Source organism: Neolamprologus multifasciatus, chromosome 13 (genome assembly GCF_963576455.1).
Source record: "Neolamprologus multifasciatus chromosome 13, fNeoMul1.2, whole genome shotgun sequence".
Taxonomy (NCBI): domain Eukaryota; kingdom Metazoa; phylum Chordata; class Actinopteri; order Cichliformes; family Cichlidae; genus Neolamprologus; species Neolamprologus multifasciatus.
Window position 1 is genome coordinate 5,443,951 of NC_140451.1, and position 18,074 is coordinate 5,462,024.

The 18,074-nt window shown below is 38.6% G+C and overlaps 1 protein-coding gene across 1 annotated transcript; it reads right to left on the reverse strand.

Annotated features, from left to right (window-relative positions):
• Window positions 1-552: 552 nt before the first annotated feature.
• LOC146504915 (uridine 5'-monophosphate synthase-like) lies at window positions 553-5,898 on the reverse strand. The gene is made up of 10 exons (XM_085182721.1): window positions 5,402-5,898; window positions 4,784-4,937; window positions 4,315-4,439; window positions 4,018-4,205; window positions 3,817-3,908; window positions 3,519-3,679; window positions 3,317-3,434; window positions 3,045-3,220; window positions 2,841-2,955; window positions 553-2,402 (listed from the first exon to the last, which is right to left on the reverse strand). The coding sequence occupies exons 1-10, from the start codon at window positions 5,549-5,551 to the stop codon at window positions 2,224-2,226; spliced, it is 1,458 nt and encodes a 485-aa protein (XP_085038847.1). The 5' UTR covers window positions 5,552-5,898; the 3' UTR covers window positions 553-2,223.
• Window positions 5,899-18,074: the final 12,176 nt, after the last annotated feature.

The window sequence follows — 18,074 nt, forward strand, 5'->3', positions numbered from 1 at the left end:
GCATTTTATATATCTTCATCTTGACTAACAGCTCCAGTTTTATGGGATAAAGCTGTAACCCCAAGTCATCATTAAATGGGTGGGATGAAATTAAAAGGTAAAAATACAACAGCTAGTCCTACTTTTGCATCTTCAGTAGGAAATACTAGAAACACATCATAATTTCCCCACAACCCTTTAATGAATCTTCACTACTTTTGAGATTCTAAATTACAACAGAATAATACAATTTTAAAAAGCAATAAAAGTCTCAATCATGCATGAATTACTTTTCTGCACAGAGTAAACTGTGGAAATTCACATATGACCTTTGGACAATGTAGGACGGGTTTAGGGATACAGTGCAAATGTTTCTGGGTATGTATTAAAGACAAAGGGCAGGAACAGCATTCAATATAGTTGCAAAATGTCTGATTGGTGAATTTTTTTCTTGTGTGTTTTTGACTTTTAACTTAGCTTTACTTTTTTTCTCCAAAAAAAAAACAACCAAACAATCAGTGAGCAAATTAATACTTTTTATTATTAGACTTGGCCATGGGGTCATTTTAAGCTCTTTCTCTACTGATGGCCTGCTTTATTGTAGAGCTGTTTGCAGCAAAAGCTGAGCAGCTGCTAGTTATCTTGTTAATCCCATAGATTACAGGGACAAAAAGTGTAGAGCAAATAGATTATTGTGGAAGATGGATGCTGACTGGTTTTTCTCTGTGAGGACAAATTTGAGAGTCCCAGAGGGTTACTAAAACCGATTTATAGCCAATGCAATTTTCATAACAGTCAAAAATCCATCATTTCTCTGCAAAAGCTGCCTGCATTTAACCAAGAGCACAAACAAAGTCCACAATTTCATTGTGTAAAAGCGGTAACTTATAAAGATAAGAAGACATATAGATATTTATTGTCAGTGGTCACAAAACTGTGAAAAAACATGGAAACTGTTAAACAGCGAGAAATGAAAAACCAAAAGACTAAAATATAAATAAACCGAACTAAAGATAAGCACTAAATAAGAATATAGAACAATAGATGAGAGCAACATGTTTAAATCCAACATCCAGCTGTGCTTTTAGGGAGAGGTGGAGGGGTTACGCTTTTCCTGGGGAAGCAGGAAAAAGCAGTTTTTTAATTGTTGGTTTTGGACTTGATTTAAATCTCTTCCCTGAGGGCAAGAGGAAGAATAGATGATACCTGGGGTGAGTTAGCACATTAAAAACTGAACCGTGTGTGGGGGTGTAGTGGAGCATGTGTGCCAAAATAACATGGTAATAGAAGGTTTTAAAAGGATGCAGGAAGCAGTCTGATCAAAAAGAGATATGTATGATCTTAACACTGCATAATGTATTGAAATGACATGCTGGCACCACAGAAGGCAACAAGTTTCTCCTCCATTGTTGTGGATATTTAGTTGCATGATGTGATGAAACCGGGGGCTTCCTAAAAGGGTGAGGTGCTGAGATTTTCAATACTTTGACAAAAGACTGAAGGGAAGGGAGGGTGAAGTGCTAAGTTATCAGGTAAAGCTAACAGGCTTAGTTAGCATTCTGTTAGCATTCTGCACCTTTCCAGCTGTAACAATGTCAGCTGAATCTGACAACTGAAAAAATACTAAAAATACTGAAAAAAGCAACAATATGATCATGAGAGGTCCAAACTGGCAGAGGTGAAACACACCAGGCTGGCCTAACTTTAACCCATAAAGCCAATACAGGGTGCAAGTTTAATACAGGTTATCTGGGACTGTGCTTAATGCCTGAATTATGATTCAGCTGGAAATCTACATCATGACTGACGTTACGTACATGTAAATTGATACCCCTCTCAACTCTACACCATAACTTCATATATAATCACTATATTAGCTATAACTTTAGCTAAGATAAGATAAGATAAAACTTTATTAATCCCTCGGGTGGGTTCCTCTGGGAAATTTGGTTTCCAAAAGCACAGCACCGACAGAAGTTACAGAGCGTGAGCAGAATATTATATATACACACACACACATATATAAATACAGAGACATGTATAAATAAAATATATGAAGGGGATAAATAGAATAAATAGGAATAAAAAAAAAATACAGGTGAATTGCACATTTCAAGTATTGAGGTCTATTGCACCGTTGACTATTAACAAAAAGTATTGCACAAAAGGTATTGCACAGTGAAGTGAAGAGGCACTACAGCTTAGTTGTTCCTCCCTCCTTTGAAACTCGAGTCAGAGAGTTACTTAGATGCTGCTCTGGCCCACTCTCTTTCTGTAAGCATCCCAGCCCGACTTCCTGTACAACTCTGCAGCTTCCACCCTATCAGAGGCTGCCAAAATGCCTCGTCCCACGATGATGACATCAGAGGCTTTGCTGTAGACAACTTCCTCTGGAGTGGTGTACTGCTGGCCCAGCAAATCTCCTGTAAGGGGGGAGGGAGACCGAGAGAAGGGAAAATAGGTTTAGAGGAGACTGATACAGACTTTGGGAGATCAGCAATAGCAGGGGCAGCACCAGTTTCATGTACTATAGCACCACCCTGTGTTAGAAATGAGTCATGGCACCATAAAGCAGAGTGCAAGGCTGCATGAGGTGCAGTTTGGCCTGAACTTTATAAAAACCTCGAACGAGTTAACACAACTCTCTGAATCTCCTGTTGGGACACGTGTGATCCTCGGGTTACAACAACAAGGGATGTAACACTGAGTGTATCCATGTATCTTCAGTAGGGTGGATTTCATATAGACACTGCATTCACAACTCACTTCGTAGTTCTTTTAGTATGATGAATATAAGTGAAGAAAATGATGATAAACAAAGAAACGTCAGCTCAAAGTTCAGTGAAAGCTGTCAGACTTACCTCCAGCCTGCATCTGCACCCCGGGGGTCATGTGGATGAACTCTGGCCTCTCTGTGAGCTTAGTGCCACAGATAAACCCAATCACAAAGTCCGAGTGCTCCTCTGCCATTTGTACCTATGAAAACACAAAACAGCTGTAAACTGAAAAGAACACAAAGCACATGTAAACAAATTTAGAAGAAGAGCACACAGAAATGAGCTCACCACAGCCTTCGTGTATTCACCAGCAGCCAGAGATCCCTGGGAGCTCATCTGAGCTATGAGCAAACAGCCTCGGGCCAGAGGCTTCCCTACAGCGCTCAGACCTTTCACCACTCCCGGCCCCGGCACTGCGTGGGCATTCACTATGTGGGACCACGATGAAATCTGGTACAAACCACCTGGAGAAAAGACAAGATCACAGCGTTCGACTACTTTGGAGACATTTTTAAGTTACTTTGAATTTACACGACCAAAAGAACGTGAAACCGTCTCACCCTCATACTGATGCTTGACTGTGTTCCCAATGTCAGCGAACTTGCGATCTTCAAAGATAAGAAAGTTGTGCTTTTCTGCCAAGGCCTGCATTTTCTGAATAAAGGCTAATGTGTAGTCCTGTTAACACATATGGAAAAAAAACTAAACATCAGTTTGTTTGTTGCATGTACAGATTGGAGGTTTTAGTTGATCCTGCTGTACCTGGAGGATGTCTACATGGGTCTTCAGCATGCAGATCTTTGGACCGAGCGACTCGGCCAGCTGGAGCAGCTCCTCGCTGCTGGTTACATCAGCAGACACACAAAGATTGGACTGTTTGTCCTCCATAATCTTCAGCAGCTTTGCTGCTAGAGGATGAATGTCTGCAGACAACAGAAAGAACAGAAAATGAGAAAAGAAAAGAGCAAGAGCAGTCCACAGCATGTGTGTGGAGCTCAATGAAAACACCACCAGTCTCTGCTTTGACATGAAATAACTAAATAATTTAAGTTCTACATACTTGGTAACTTGGCTCTTTCTGAATAACTGAGCTCCAGCTTCTGTTCCACACACAGCTTCTTGCTGGCTGGAGAGTCTGTGCCATTCTTGGGCCTGAGAGTGAGTCAAGGTGACAGTTTCACCGATTTTTTGTTTCTAGATTGTAGCGTAATGCAAGCAAACACACCAGCTACACTGGGGGGAAAATTCTGGAGAGTTGTACCTGAAAGTGTTGTTGTCCCGGATGAACTCGAGGACACTCTGGGCGGTTTGGGCGTCGATGCGTTCGGCTGCCTGCAGCACACGGAGCAGCTGAGATATGGAGATGACGGGATGGAGCTTGATTCCCTTTGATGCCAACATCTCCACGCCACCTTGCTCTCTGTCCATTAGTACAATTGCATCCGTCACCTTGAATAAAAACATGTCAGAGGTCATTCTTGTGTACTGCTGCTCTTGATGACATCAGTACAGCGTAACTATGATATTATTATCTTTACTGTAACGTTAGACTCTGGACCTTCAGTCCCTCTTTGTAGAGCACTTCAGCAGTCTCCAGGATGCTGGTGCCGCTGGTCACCGTGTCCTCAATGATCAGGCATGTGTCCCCCTGACGGAACGACCCCTCCACCAGCCGTTTGGTTCCTGAAGCAGAGTTACAGAAGGCAAATACTGAAGGACAAACTTACAGTAATTCTCAAACTATGAACTATTAACCAACAATATAGCATGCTAGATGAAGCACGCACTTTCCTGCTTTGCATTTTGTTTTTAAGGTTTGGTTTACGCAGGTTCTGCACCATTGAACTGGGATTTCAAACAGTTTAATGTCTGCCTACACTGGACACCTGTGTATTCATGCACACCTCAGTGGGGGTACTGCCCGAGGCTTCAGCTTTTTCAAACATCTGGACAGCAAGTTTAATCAGAGCCTGTAGTGGCAGCATTTTTTATTCTTTTGAAAACCTGATCAGCTGAGAGCGGCTCACCATAGTCCTTGGCCTCCTTCCGCCTGATGAGCATGGGCAGCTCATGTTGTGAGCAGATGATTGTGGCCAAAGGCAAGGCTGTGTAAGGAACCCCACACACAGAGTCGAACTGCAGACCCTCTTCCTGCACTCGCTGGTAGATGAGATTTGCCACCTGGAAGTAAAAAACAGTAGTTTGGGTCTGTTGTCAGAAAAAAAGATCAGAGTTTAGAGTGATGTGTTGCAGATGATGAACTTCTAATAAAATGTTAATTAAAAAGCTGATACAGCTGTTTAAAGCTGAATGGTTTGAAACGCTCATCCTTATCTTGTCCTGAGTGACCTGAAGAGCTTCAGAAAGCTGCAGATTCCTGTAACGATTATTGAGGCTGGAGTGAGAGATTAGCTGGTGAGAGGTCCAGTTTTATCTGTTTTAACTGCTATTTTCCGTGAAAGGAGTTGATCCCTGAAACTCAGTCATTGTGTCTGCTACATTACTGTGAAATAAACCACGTGAGTATGAATATTACACAGGAACTGACGAGTGCCTACACAGATACTGCATCCAGCAGACGTTTCATGTGTCCGGTATCGCTTTAAGCTGTTCTGTTCTGCAGTCACGAAGATAGCACGTGTTACCTGGTTCATGAGCGCGGGGTGGGACACGAGCACCCTCAGGTCGTTATAAATGGGTGTCATCAGGCCGCTCTTCAGCTTGTATTCCCCGAACTTCACTCCGTTCACGTCGTGGAGCTTCAGGATTAAACTATCAATTGAAGCGCCGTCCATTCTCTCCGTATCTACGAGCTTCCGCTGGACTTTCACTCGTCCTCAAAACTTGCTCGTCCAGTTCGCGGTACCGCAGTTACGGTAACACAAACACTTCCGCTAAACCTTTCAGAATAAAAGCGTCAATGTCCGTTTTAAGAGCGTTTAATGTTTACAGATCAAATGTCGCGTAGCTCAGTGAAGAAACGTGAAGAAGCCCGGTAGAAAGAATCGTTGTTTGTGAAAGTTCAAAAATGAAGACTCGAATAAATAACGTTGCGACAGGCTGCGGTCCAGCCTCTTAGCTGTGATAGGCTCCAGCACATCCAGAAGATGTATGGATGAGAAAAGTACGCCCTAACCGGAACTAAATACCCGCGTCAGCGGTATAGCCCTTCAAAATAAAAGCACCGACCTCAGTTGTATACGTTTACAAAATGTGTGCACGTTTTCAAAATGTACAATTTATATTTGCATTTCAAGTTATCGAAATAATTTACTCAACACATCTGTGGGTTTTACAGTAAAAAGAAAAAAGACTAGGATTTTATGTTTTTTGTGTGATTTCTGATCAGTTGCATTAATACAGTATGTCAATGAAAAAACAACTAAATTCAGACACATGAGGTTGAGCTATAAAGAATGATACCAAGCATGGCAGGGAAACAATAAAATAAAACAATTTAAAGGTGAAATACAAATGTAAAATCAAAAATGGCCAGTTATGTTTTGGACCTCAGAGGGTTGACTCAGCAAATCATGAAAGATTAGGTTTAACTGGTTTTTGTTCATGACAGTGCAGATTTCTGACATGGTGTATAAATTTACGCATGTAACAATTTGATTTTTTTCTAACAAAAAGTATGAAACGCAAGTGAGAGGTTATGAATCTCTCCCTCTCTTTTGTTGTGTGTGTGTGTGTGTGTGTGTGTGTGTGTGTGTGTGTGTGTGTGTGTGTGTGTGTGTGTGTGTGTGAGACAGAGAGAAAGAGAGAAATGGTGTTTAACAAATCAGATCACATCCAATACCACTTTGTAGCAATGGAGACCACAGAGGAAAGAAGTATCAAGAATGGTGAACGGTGGAAAGCTCCATACTGTTCTCATGAAAATGTCTCAAAGAGAAAACTGACAGAGGTCATAAAACTGGTTTCACAAGGCGCAATGTTAGCCGGAGATAACAAACTGCTGGCAAATTTACCATAATGTGATATTAGCCACAATGTTTTTAATTAGATGACAGTTTAAAGCCAAGGATGGAACTTTCTTGAAATCTCAACCAAAGGCCACCGGTGTGCTTGTCCCCTCTCTGCTCTCACTCATAAGCCCCTTTCAACAAACGTATGAAACCTGTGCAGTGCTAGGAAGGTAGCCTCAGAGTATGTCATTTCCTCGTTTTACTTTCAATCATGGTCATCGAGTCTCTGACAATAAGAAAATGTGTTTACATCATTTTTATAGATCCCATAAATAATTGTGGCTATATTACAGAACAGCACACAGAACAACATACTAATTTGTAAAGAAAACAATTTTCACTAGCAGTCAAAAACTAATGTGTACATTTTAAAGAGTGAGAAAACAAAATTTGTGTTCACGTTTGCAGTTTTGTTTTGTTATACAATATTTGAAATAAAAAACAAACAAAACACTACATTTTCAGAAATATTTGTTGGTGTTTTCTTGTTCGTTTGTTTGGGTTTTTTTGTACTACTTGAACACTAAAGTGGGCCTCCATTGAGATGAGAGTGCCAGCAGTGGCCCACAGCTCATTTAAGTTTGACACCCCTGTGTTAGACTAAATGGCAACGAAAAAGTTGTTCAAAAGAGCAACTGTCATAATATGGAAATGTGTAACTTTGAAATAGTAAAGTAGAATTTAGATAAAGTCATTATGATCTAGGACTGTAACATGCAAAAAATGAGCAAATGAGAATATAAGACAAAATTCATGCCAGAAAAAGTCACTAGTGTTATGTCATATTACGACATCCCAAACACAACCTACAGTAACGGAAAAAAGAAAGTGCTCCTGCAGTGTACCTTCAGCAGCAACTTCATTATGCAGGAATTGTAGTCCTCTCTTCTTTACAGCGTTGCTTAAGTTCATTAAGGTTTGTGCAACTCTTTAAAAAAATCAGGAATATTATTTTGAACATACAGTGACTTCTGAATCACTAGTCATTCAAACGATATATCATAAGAAAAAGCAGAATTTGTTATAACATGATCATGCAATGTGAACACACTGATTGCTGGAATAATTCATCACTGGTGATTATTGTTAAGGGCTCTGCTTGACAGTTGACAAAGTGTTGTCATTTGTTCAGATACAACTAAACTGTGCTCCCATATTTGTTTTAGTCTTTCTTCCTTAGTCATACTTCTTCGGTGTTTTTCTAACTGTGATGTTATGAACTTTAATATTTACCACATTAACTGAGGCCTGTAGCGTCTGAAATGTAGCTCTTAAATTATTGACTGACCTTGAGGTGAATATGCTGGGGCATCCACAGAGAAGATAAGTAACTGTCTCAAATGTTTTCCACTTGTAAATAATTTTTCTGACATTAGAATAACTCCAAATTGTGTGGAAATGACCTCATGAACCTTCCCAGACTGATGGGATAAGCAATTTCCTTGATGCTGATGTCTTTCCTGCCAAAACTTCTGCTTGTATAGAGGTGCTCACAGTTGCTGATCAATAAATAAAATACATTTGATTAGTATGACTGCAAAACGTTTTTCTGAAAGACGAATACTAAACAACAGCCTCTCAAAATGCATTAATACCTGGTCCTGAGCTTGAATCTGCAGCAACCCTTCTTAGCTGCCATACTGCTGCAGGTCTTCAGACTTCTAGCATCTTCTTACTTTCTTGTAGCAGCTGTGACTACATTATTTTCTCAGTGATTATTAAGTATCCTGATTCTGTTTCTCATTCTTACACGTTATGCAGAAATGGGCACCTGGAAGCCATAAATGTAGCCATAGCTGACTTTAATTGTGACTCCACTTTTGTGACATTTGGTTGAACAGCTTCTAGCATCAGAAAAAAAAAAAAAAAGAAATATTCAAAGAATTAAAAATAAAATCCTAAAGTGTAGCATACCAGAGCACAGCAACGTTCATGGGAGCTTATGTACTTCATGTGGTGAACACTGTGTGATGCATAAATATGCCAAAATTTGTTCTTGTAGTTGTATTTATTTTAAGAACTTACTCTGTAGAGCCAAAATCACCATGTGCACTCCATAATGATGGTGCTGTAGATTTTCCTTAGTAAAAGTAGAGTCAATGACAGGACTGCTGTGGATAAAAAGGGCGACATCTGATAAGTTGGATTACAGTTGAAGGATATCTGTATTCTTTTCTTTCCTATTCGCATTTCTCTATGTTTATGCTTCTAAACAAGAAGCACAGTGAATTGTACTTGTTGTTTCGTTCAATGAACGTACAGTACTGATAACACACAATAACAAAGAGCAAACTGTGAATATGTTCCCAGAATGCAAATATGATTTGAGATCTCTCATCTAAACAGTGCTTTATTAACCAAGCCAAGATGGATTAGCTAACATTCCTTCCACGCCTGTGCTACTATTGGCAAAACTGTAGCTCTCTGATTGCAAGCGATGTTCATTTGCATCGGACACATGGTCGAAATGAGATTCCCTTGGTGATGGATGGGCTCACTCTTCCTGCTGTTTAAACAGTCTGACTAAAGACTTGTGGGGATGTGTTCCCAACTCCACACAATTCATATATCCCCCATCCACTTCGTACCTGGAAATGGGATATGTCACTTTGGTGGATCAATGCTGTTTGCCCACACTGTATCATGTTGCAAATTTACTTCACAATGCTGAAAGTGAATAGACTTATTTCCCTAATAATCTTCTTTTAAAGACCCATCTGGTCTGATGCTATGTGGATGACTCAGATCAATATGATTGAGATTTTAAAATATGCCTGTATCTTTAGCATCTGTCCTTTGCTGAAAAATTATAATGACTAAAACCGCTCAAATTCATGATTCATGTTGCTATTTGGAAAAAACCTTATGGGCTATGAGTGGAAATATTAGTGCCATTGCTGATTTTCTGCTGAGCACTGGTCTTATAAATTGCCAGGCAGTTCTCCTGCAGAGAAGAAGGAAACCTTGACCCAGAAATAATGACAAAATATTCATTTAGTTCCTCATGTGCTACACTCCTAAATCCACAATGGGATATTTTTCAGTTGCAAGTAAGAGTGCTGTGATAAAAAAAAAAATCTGTCTCACTAAAACTGTGTAAAAACTATTAGAAACAGCTTTTTTAAAAAACAAAGTAAAAGTGTTTGGAGTGAATAAAATCCACATGTTATAACTATTATTTATTAGAAGGTTATATCATGTTTATTGTTATACATTTAACTGAAGACATGGTTACTTTTTTTGCATTCTTACAGTAGCATTAAGCTACACACAGTTAAAAACAAACAAACAAAAACTTAATTTTTCCACATAGTTATTGTTTTCTCACCACACAGAGCCTCTTGTCCACTCAGTCTGTGATATAATTGCTTTAGGATAAAGATAAAGATGCACTGTATGTGGCAAACACAGTATGACTCACATCCCCACAAAGATGCCCAAATGGAGGGCAGTGGGGGACAATCAGGAAGTTCATTTGAAGTAGATAAACATTTCTCTAATTAGCACTGTAGTGCTGAATTAGTTTAGATACATAGTGTCAAATGCATAATATTAATCACACACACAAAAGAGAGAGAGAGACCGAAAATGCCAAAGTACTAACCAAACCTTTATCAAAGCTATTCTAATATGTTTCCCTCTTAAAATGTCTTAATTTACATTATCTCCATTATGCGACTGTATAAAGATATTTAGGTCCCCACAACATGTTTAATACCTAGACCACACACAAGCACACAAAGGACACATCTTGTAACCTCTTAAGTCACCGTTCATTTGCCAAATAGGTGAAATTATCATATAAAGCTGTAGCATGATCCTAGCCCTAATAATGAACAGGTCATTGGGGATGTTGTGGATGTAAAGATGTTCAATTTTCTTAATTCATTTAGCATTTGCTTTTGTTTGTTTTTTCTGTAAAGTACTGCATTATACTCCAGTAGTCACAGCGGCAATGCAAGCAGCACCATGGGAAGAACTATCAGTGTGTGCAGAACTGCTTTACATGAGTTCTAATTCAACATTAAGATAACCTTTACAAGTCAATCCAAATTCATGGACAAGCTTACATTTACGATTCCCAATGCCTAAGTCATTTAATTAAATAGCACTGGGTTTCTGAGTAACTCACTCAGTTTTAGTTAATTTTATATACTTCACTTATATGCTTCAATTTTATGTACTTTTACTTAGGAAAAACCAAATTATTTGCAATCTCCAGTAAAAAAACTTTTTTATCGTATTATTCCAAAATGACAAGCTGATACCTTTGCGATTGCTGGTGCATGTGATTCCCCCCCCCCCCCCCCCCCCCCCATACACACACACTCATCAATAAACCTAATTTTGGTCAAATACTCCCCCCAAAAGCACAAAACTTGCTCCCAGCTATTTGCAGTCATGAACAGATACTGTATTTTGGTAATGTCATTTAATGCTGCAGAGAGGAAATTGAGATGGGAGCAGCATAAAGTGACAGTGTGAGAAAGAGGACTCAGCAGTTTCCCCCCTCATTAGAAGTCTTGTAGAGATGCTACAATGTTTAGGATTCTTCCTCAAACTGGGGTTTTCCTCTCACCTTGACCAAGTTCATCTTATAACTACACAGAGACATGTCTGTGAACACTTCCAAAGTTTTAGTGTGGTATACTTAACATTCTGCCTTTTTTGTCTCTTTGTCTCCTGTAGTCCAAGTGCAGCTCTGAATTCAATGGATTCATTGGTTGATTGCTGTGTTGAGCTGTTTTTAATGCTTATTTTATAATGTCACAAAAAAGTGTAACATAATTGTTGGATTCTAATTAAAATAGTGAGTGCAGTACCTTTTAAGTTGCATCTGAGCAACTTAAGCGGAACACTTTTTAAAATTTGCATTTGAATTTCTAACTAAAATTTAACTTCACCTCAAGTTTGAGGTTTTAAGAGGTAAGAAACACAAGGTTGCAAAAGCCTCCACGTTCCCCTGAAATGAACGTTAGTGTAGCAAAGGACTGACTGTGACGCCTTCGTGACAAATAAATTCATCATCGGCTTTGGTCATAAACCTTATCAAAGTCCGAAAGGAAAAAAAAAAATTTGATGTGAGGTTTTACAACTGGACAACCGCTGCACCAGAATAAAAAAAATGCTAAGAAAAGGTTAGAAAAATATATCATAAACACCCATGAATGAGGAGCCTGTGCAAGCTATTACTGTTTATCTGATTTACTTCAAAATTGGCTGCTGTATTGATGGAGAAATCACCTGTAATTCACAGCTGGACTGGATCTCCTATTTTGTTCAAAACACATTCACTAAAACCAGTGCCATACACACACATACAGTGTGACTGCTACTGGTTAGGTTCTTTAGTAATAGAGTGTTGTAGTTGTGGCTTTCAGGACCCTTTAAAAGAAGATGAGATAACCTTTATTAGTCCCACACGTGGGAAATTTGTTTTGTCACAGCAGAAAGTGGACAGTGCAAAGTTATATAGCAAAAATTAGAGAACACTGGAATACAATAAGAATAAGATACGATACACAACTGTACAGAATAGAACAGAATAAAATAAAATACTATATACAATAGAATAAAATAAAATAATATATACAATCAGATAAAAATAGAATACAAATGCTATATACAACTGAGTGAAAGTTAAACTTTGTCAGAAAAAGAGTATTGCACTTTGTCTTATTGCACATGTGTGGGTTTGTGTGTGTTTGATCAGCTGCAAAAGTCTTTGTTGTGGAGTCTGACAGCAGTGGGGAGGAAAGACCTGCGAAATCTCTTAGTCCCACATAGCGGGTGCTGCAGCCACTGAAGGAGCTGCTCAGTGCTGTCCGAGTCTCCTGCATGGGGTGGGAGATGTTGTCCAACAGGGATGACAGCTTAGCCGCCATTCTCCTGTCACTCACCACCTCCACTGGGTCCAGAGGGCATCCTAGAACAGAGCTGGCCCTGCAGATCAGCCTGTTCAGTCTCTTCCTGTCCCCGACAGAGATGTTGCCACCCCAGCAGACCACACCATAAAAGATGGTTGAGGCCACCACAGAGTCATAGAAGGTCTTCAGGAGTGGGCCCTCCACTCCAAAAGACCTGAGTCTCCGCAGCAGGTACAGCCTGGGACTCAGGTCTTTTGGAGTGAAGGGCCCACTCCTGAAGGCCAGGATATAAACAGTGTTAAAATTGAAGTCTTTAAAAATGCATAGAAATATAGAGGGGTTACATTTCAAAAGTCATTTAATATTTGATCACATGAAAGAAATTAAAAATAATGTGTGAGTCAAACTACTGATATTTCTGACATACTTATAAATGAAGCAAACAAAACAGGAGAGCAACATGTTTTCACTGTTACTAGGTTAAAATAAGTTGCTAAATGTGGTACAATACACCATGCACTATTTGAATACAAAGTTAGTGCAAGCTATAATATACTCAAAGCTACCTGCTCTTTAGTGAATTAAATCTGAGTAGCTGGAGCTGCCATGTTACCAAATACAGAAAGAAATTCAACGCTAGGCCACAGATAAAATAAAGGCTTCTTGGTAACTTCAAAATAAAATCACAAAGACTTTGAGCATCTCATCAGCCACAGTATAAAAAAAATATGTCTCTGACCTTTTGGCATTCAGGTGACCCTTACATGCTGTTCAAGTTAAGTTTTACTTTCTCAGTTAAGAAATTTGAGAGCAATAAAAATGCTCTAAATGTCATTCTTTTAGCCTGAAATTTGGTGACTTTTCCAAAGTGACCAAAAATACACAAAAATAAAAAGAGGGGTTGAGGAGGTCATTGAAGACACCTTAGCTGCCATTACAGCGACTGTGGTTAATGGGCAGTTTCCCAGTCTAGTTTGCAATAAGCTAAGTGTGATTAAATGTTGAATTATTATTGCTATGCCAAAATTGTAATGATCATAATTTTTGTAATGATACAGATTTGATGTTTAAAGTTTTTTTTGGCAATAATGGTTATATAATAAATCTTAACACTTTCACAATTTTCTTCTCATTTTAGTTTTCAATAAAATATATTGAAATCACTGTGGATGTTATTTTTGTATGTATTATGTAAAACAGGACATAACACTGTGTGATAACAGATATTTTCCCAGAGTGAGCCAGCTGCAAAACATTTGGCACGTCACATAACAACAACAATTCAACATAGAAGAGCCTGGACTGCTCTGTGTCAGACAAGAATAGGTACAGCAACTATTTTCTTTTCACAACAGTAAATATCTGGGAACTGAGGCAGACTCTGTCTGTGCTCGTTTAAAACATTGAGGTAGATTTTAATTTAAGAGCAGATAGAGGGATGCTAGTCTTTCATTAAAAGGTCATTCCATGACATAGGTTGATAGATTTTGGTAGAAATATCAACATTAACACTAACACTGATGTGTTTCATCACAGTGTAGAAAGTACTAAATTTAGCATCAACTTTTAAGTGTAAGTGTAAACTTTCAGTCTTTTGCAGTGATGAGCTTTTTAGAAAATATTTTTTAGTTATTAACAAAAACATCATTGACACACTGCACATTTGGTTGTGGATAGTTTGCTCTTTGAATTTCTCTTCAAGTGTATAGGATGACCCTATCTGAGCTGGAAAGCCATGTGTTGAATTCTAAACTCTGCATTATCAGTCTGCAAATGAAACCAGTGTAACACGACTGCATACTAAATCTCACCACAGAAGTTAGTATAGCTTATCTAATGTAATGCAATTTCCCATTTGGCCCTCTGTGCTGGGTCTTTGTGGCCTCTCGTTGATGAGGATTCACATGACAAATGCAACTTTGCAAACTTTCCTTTGTTTTGGAAATGAGTGGTGTTAGTTTCACCCTGGCAGACATGTTTCATTCACACCTTAACATAAAGTGGTGACGGGTGTTGGCAATGAATGTGAGCCAGAGATCAGTGGATGGGGAGGCACCAAGAAAAGCTTGTGTTATGCAAAATGGGAATTTAAAAGAGAATGAGTTTTTGTTTCTGCAGCTACTGTGGAAATTGTTAAAGTCTTCAGCATGCGTTCTTGAAGTTGCTATTCATGGTACTGTGAGGTTACAGGCTAGATACTTAATAATAGAGTCATTTTAGAGTCACTGATTTGCAAAGCAAAAGCTAAACTCAGTCCAGATGTAAGTTACAATTGAAGACCAATAGAACCCAAATGAAAACCCACAGGCTCAGGCTGTCCCAATAAAGAAACACATTTAAGTCACAGGATTAACAAATTCTGGTGTAAGTCTTTCTGACTGAAGAAAATAATACAAAGAGAAACTTGCATTATGCAGCCTTTTATTTAGATACCAACTAACCCATGTTCAATGTTTTTATATGTGTCTGTTCTACTGTATTCTAATGTAATGGTTACACTTTTATATTTCTTGATAAGAATTGATTTATGCTGTGGTACACCGTTATAACATGCAATGTAGAGCAGCAATATAACTAATTGATGTTTTCATGATGTTGTCCTGTAAAGGACAGGAGAAGATTTATTGTCTGTGTTTTTGCCACAAGAAGCTGAGTCTCTGTGGGAATGCATATATGCATCTTTTCAGGGAGGTCCACCTTTAGGGCTTTGGCTGACCGCTTCCCTGTGCATTACCATGGCAACACTCTCTCTTCCTACTAGGGATGCTCTGTTGAGTAGCCTGTGTTCGTGGAAGTTTTAGTAATGTGTGCATCATGTTATTGAATTGTAAGATTCAAGCAGAAAACCGCTCACTGTTACTCAGCAACTCATACCCTGTCCCACTGTTTCCTGACTGTGGGATTTGTCCCCAGCTTCCTGTGTATGCAACACAAACAGCAGGAGACAACAGAATGCAGGCGCATGTGTGAACACGGCATTAGCAACCTCTGACTAGATTCCCCACTGAGGTAGATGCAAGAGAGTCAACAGTAGAATGGCCCCTTCTTTTTTGCTTCTTTGTTTTGGGGATAGGCCTTATTGTCTCAGTTTTCTCTCTCACTGTGTCTCCTTCACCTCAGGCCATAACAGCGAGGTGTTGAAAAGACATGTAGTCAACAGAGGCATGTGACTCTTGAGACAACATTACAGGTAGAAAAGCTCCTGTGACAGAAGAACTTCTGTCTAGAATCACGAGATATCACAAGATACAGACACAGAAAAAGCTGTGTGTCCATCAGTAAGAAGGCATTACACTTGCTTAAATTCATTTCTTAGAAAAATAATGAATCTTCACCTTTACCTTTTCAGCTTTCAGACTAAAATATAACTATTTATGTAATGGTAACCTGCCTCTGGTCTTCTGCCCCCTACAAATGTATATCCCCACAGCATAAGTAATACAATTACACACATATTGTATTTCCATCACTTCATGGAAAACACTAAATTACTTTATTTTATTGTGAGTTAAACATAATCAAAGGTTTCTAACCAAGGTCCTAAAATTTAATGATTTACAAATGAGCACAAATGGGTGCATACATTTAAAAAGGATAGAGTAGAGTCAGTTGTCTGGTCTTTAAAATTTGGTTTATGACTGACTCTGAATTAGGTTAGATTTAGATTGACATGCACCACCCATCCAGACCAATTCAGACACTCCATCAGCTGGTCAGAAATGGCTTGAGGAATACAACGAAAAAAATCAAGACCTCTCACCCTCGCATATGCCAATCAAACTAAGCATCCACAAGATTCACCATAACAAGCCTGATTCACTGTAGCTCCATTCTGTAACCCAAAGCACCGACAGGATCTGCTGCCAGTGTCCTGGTTTCAGACGCCACAGGACATCCCATATGTCCAGTGTCCATGCTCAGAAGGGGCAGAGTTGTTTTGGCTTCACAATTATGTGCATAATATTATGTGCAAACTCAGAAATTATTCTCACAGGCTACTATGATAAAAACCACATGGTCTATTCTTCTGTATTCAAGATTCTTTATTTGTCATGTGCATAGTTATACAAGTACAACGTGTAGTGAAATGTGACCTGATACGCTACTCGACTGTGAAAAAAGAGAAAGAACATTGTATAAAGTGAGTGAATATATACAAAGAGGACATTATGCGCAGTAAGTGAGTGAGTTATATACATTATATAAATAAAATAAAATAAAACAATCTGGAAATTTACAGTTCGAAATCTGAGAATGAACATTGTGTGAGTGGGGTGTTAAAGTGTCTTGTGCCATAGTGAAGGCAGAAGGATCAGGCATGATATGAGAATGTGCTCATATCATGCCTTCTAAAAGCTTTCTAAAAGTCTTGTGCAGTGTAACAGAGAATTAGACACACTTAGCATTTTATATATCTTCATCTTGACTAACAGCTCCAGTTTTATGGGATAAAGCTGTAACCCCAAGTCATCATTAAATGAGTGGGATGAAATTAAAAGGTAAAAATACAACAGCTAGTCCTACTTTTGCATCTTCAGTAGGAAATACTAGAAACACATCATAATTTCCCCACAACCCTTTAATGAATCTTCACTACTTTTGAGATTCTAAATTAAAACAGAATAATACAATTTTAAAAAGCAATAAAAGTCTCAATCATGCATGAATTACTTTTCTGCACAGAGTAAACTGTGGAAATTCACATATGACCTTTGGACAATGTAGGACGGGTTTAGGGATACAGTGCAAATGTTTCTGGGTATGTATTAAAGACAAAGGGCAGGAACAGCATTCAATATAGTTGCAAAATGTCTGATTGGTGAATTTTTTTCTTGTGTGTTTTGTCTAACTTAGCTTTGCTTTAAAAAAAAAACAAACAAAAAAAACCAAACAATCGGTGAGCAAATTAATACTTTTTATTATTAGACTTGGCCATGGGGTCATTTTAAGTTCTTTCTCTACTGATGGCCTGCTTTATTGTAGAGCTGTTTGCAGCAAAAGCTGAGCAGCTGCTAGTTATCTTGTTAATCCCATAGATTACAGGGACAAAAAGTGTAGAGCAAATAGATTATTGTGGAAGATGGATGCTGACTGGTTTTTCTCTGTGAGGACAAATTTGAGAGTCCCAGAGGGTTACTAAAACCGATTTATAGCCAATGCAATTTTCATAACAGTCAAAAATCCATCATTTCTCTGCAAAAGCTGCCTGCATTTAACCAAGAGCACAAACAAAGCCCACAATTTCATTGTGTAAAAGCGGTAACTTATAAAGATAAGAAGACATATAGATATTTATTGTCAGTGGTCACAAAACTGTGAAAAACCATGGAAACTGTTAAACAGCGAGAAATGAAAAACCAAAAGACTAAAATATAAATAAACCGAACTAAAGATAAGCACTAAATAAGAATATAGAACAATAGATGAGAGCAACATGTTTAAATCCAACATCCAGCTGTGCTTTTAGGGAGAGGTGGAGG

Coding starts and splice junctions, on each gene's coding strand:
- LOC146504915 (XM_085182721.1), bottom strand. CDS start 5,551: ATGGACGGCGCTTCAATTGATAGTTTAATCCTGAAGCTCCACGACGTG. Junction 4,440..4,783: donor GAAGGAGGCCAAGGACTATG/GTGAGCCGCTCT, acceptor ACTCTGCTTCAG/GAACCAAACGGCTGGTGGAG. Junction 3,435..3,518: donor CCCATGTAGACATCCTCCAG/GTACAGCAGGAT, acceptor ATGTGTTAACAG/GACTACACATTAGCCTTTAT.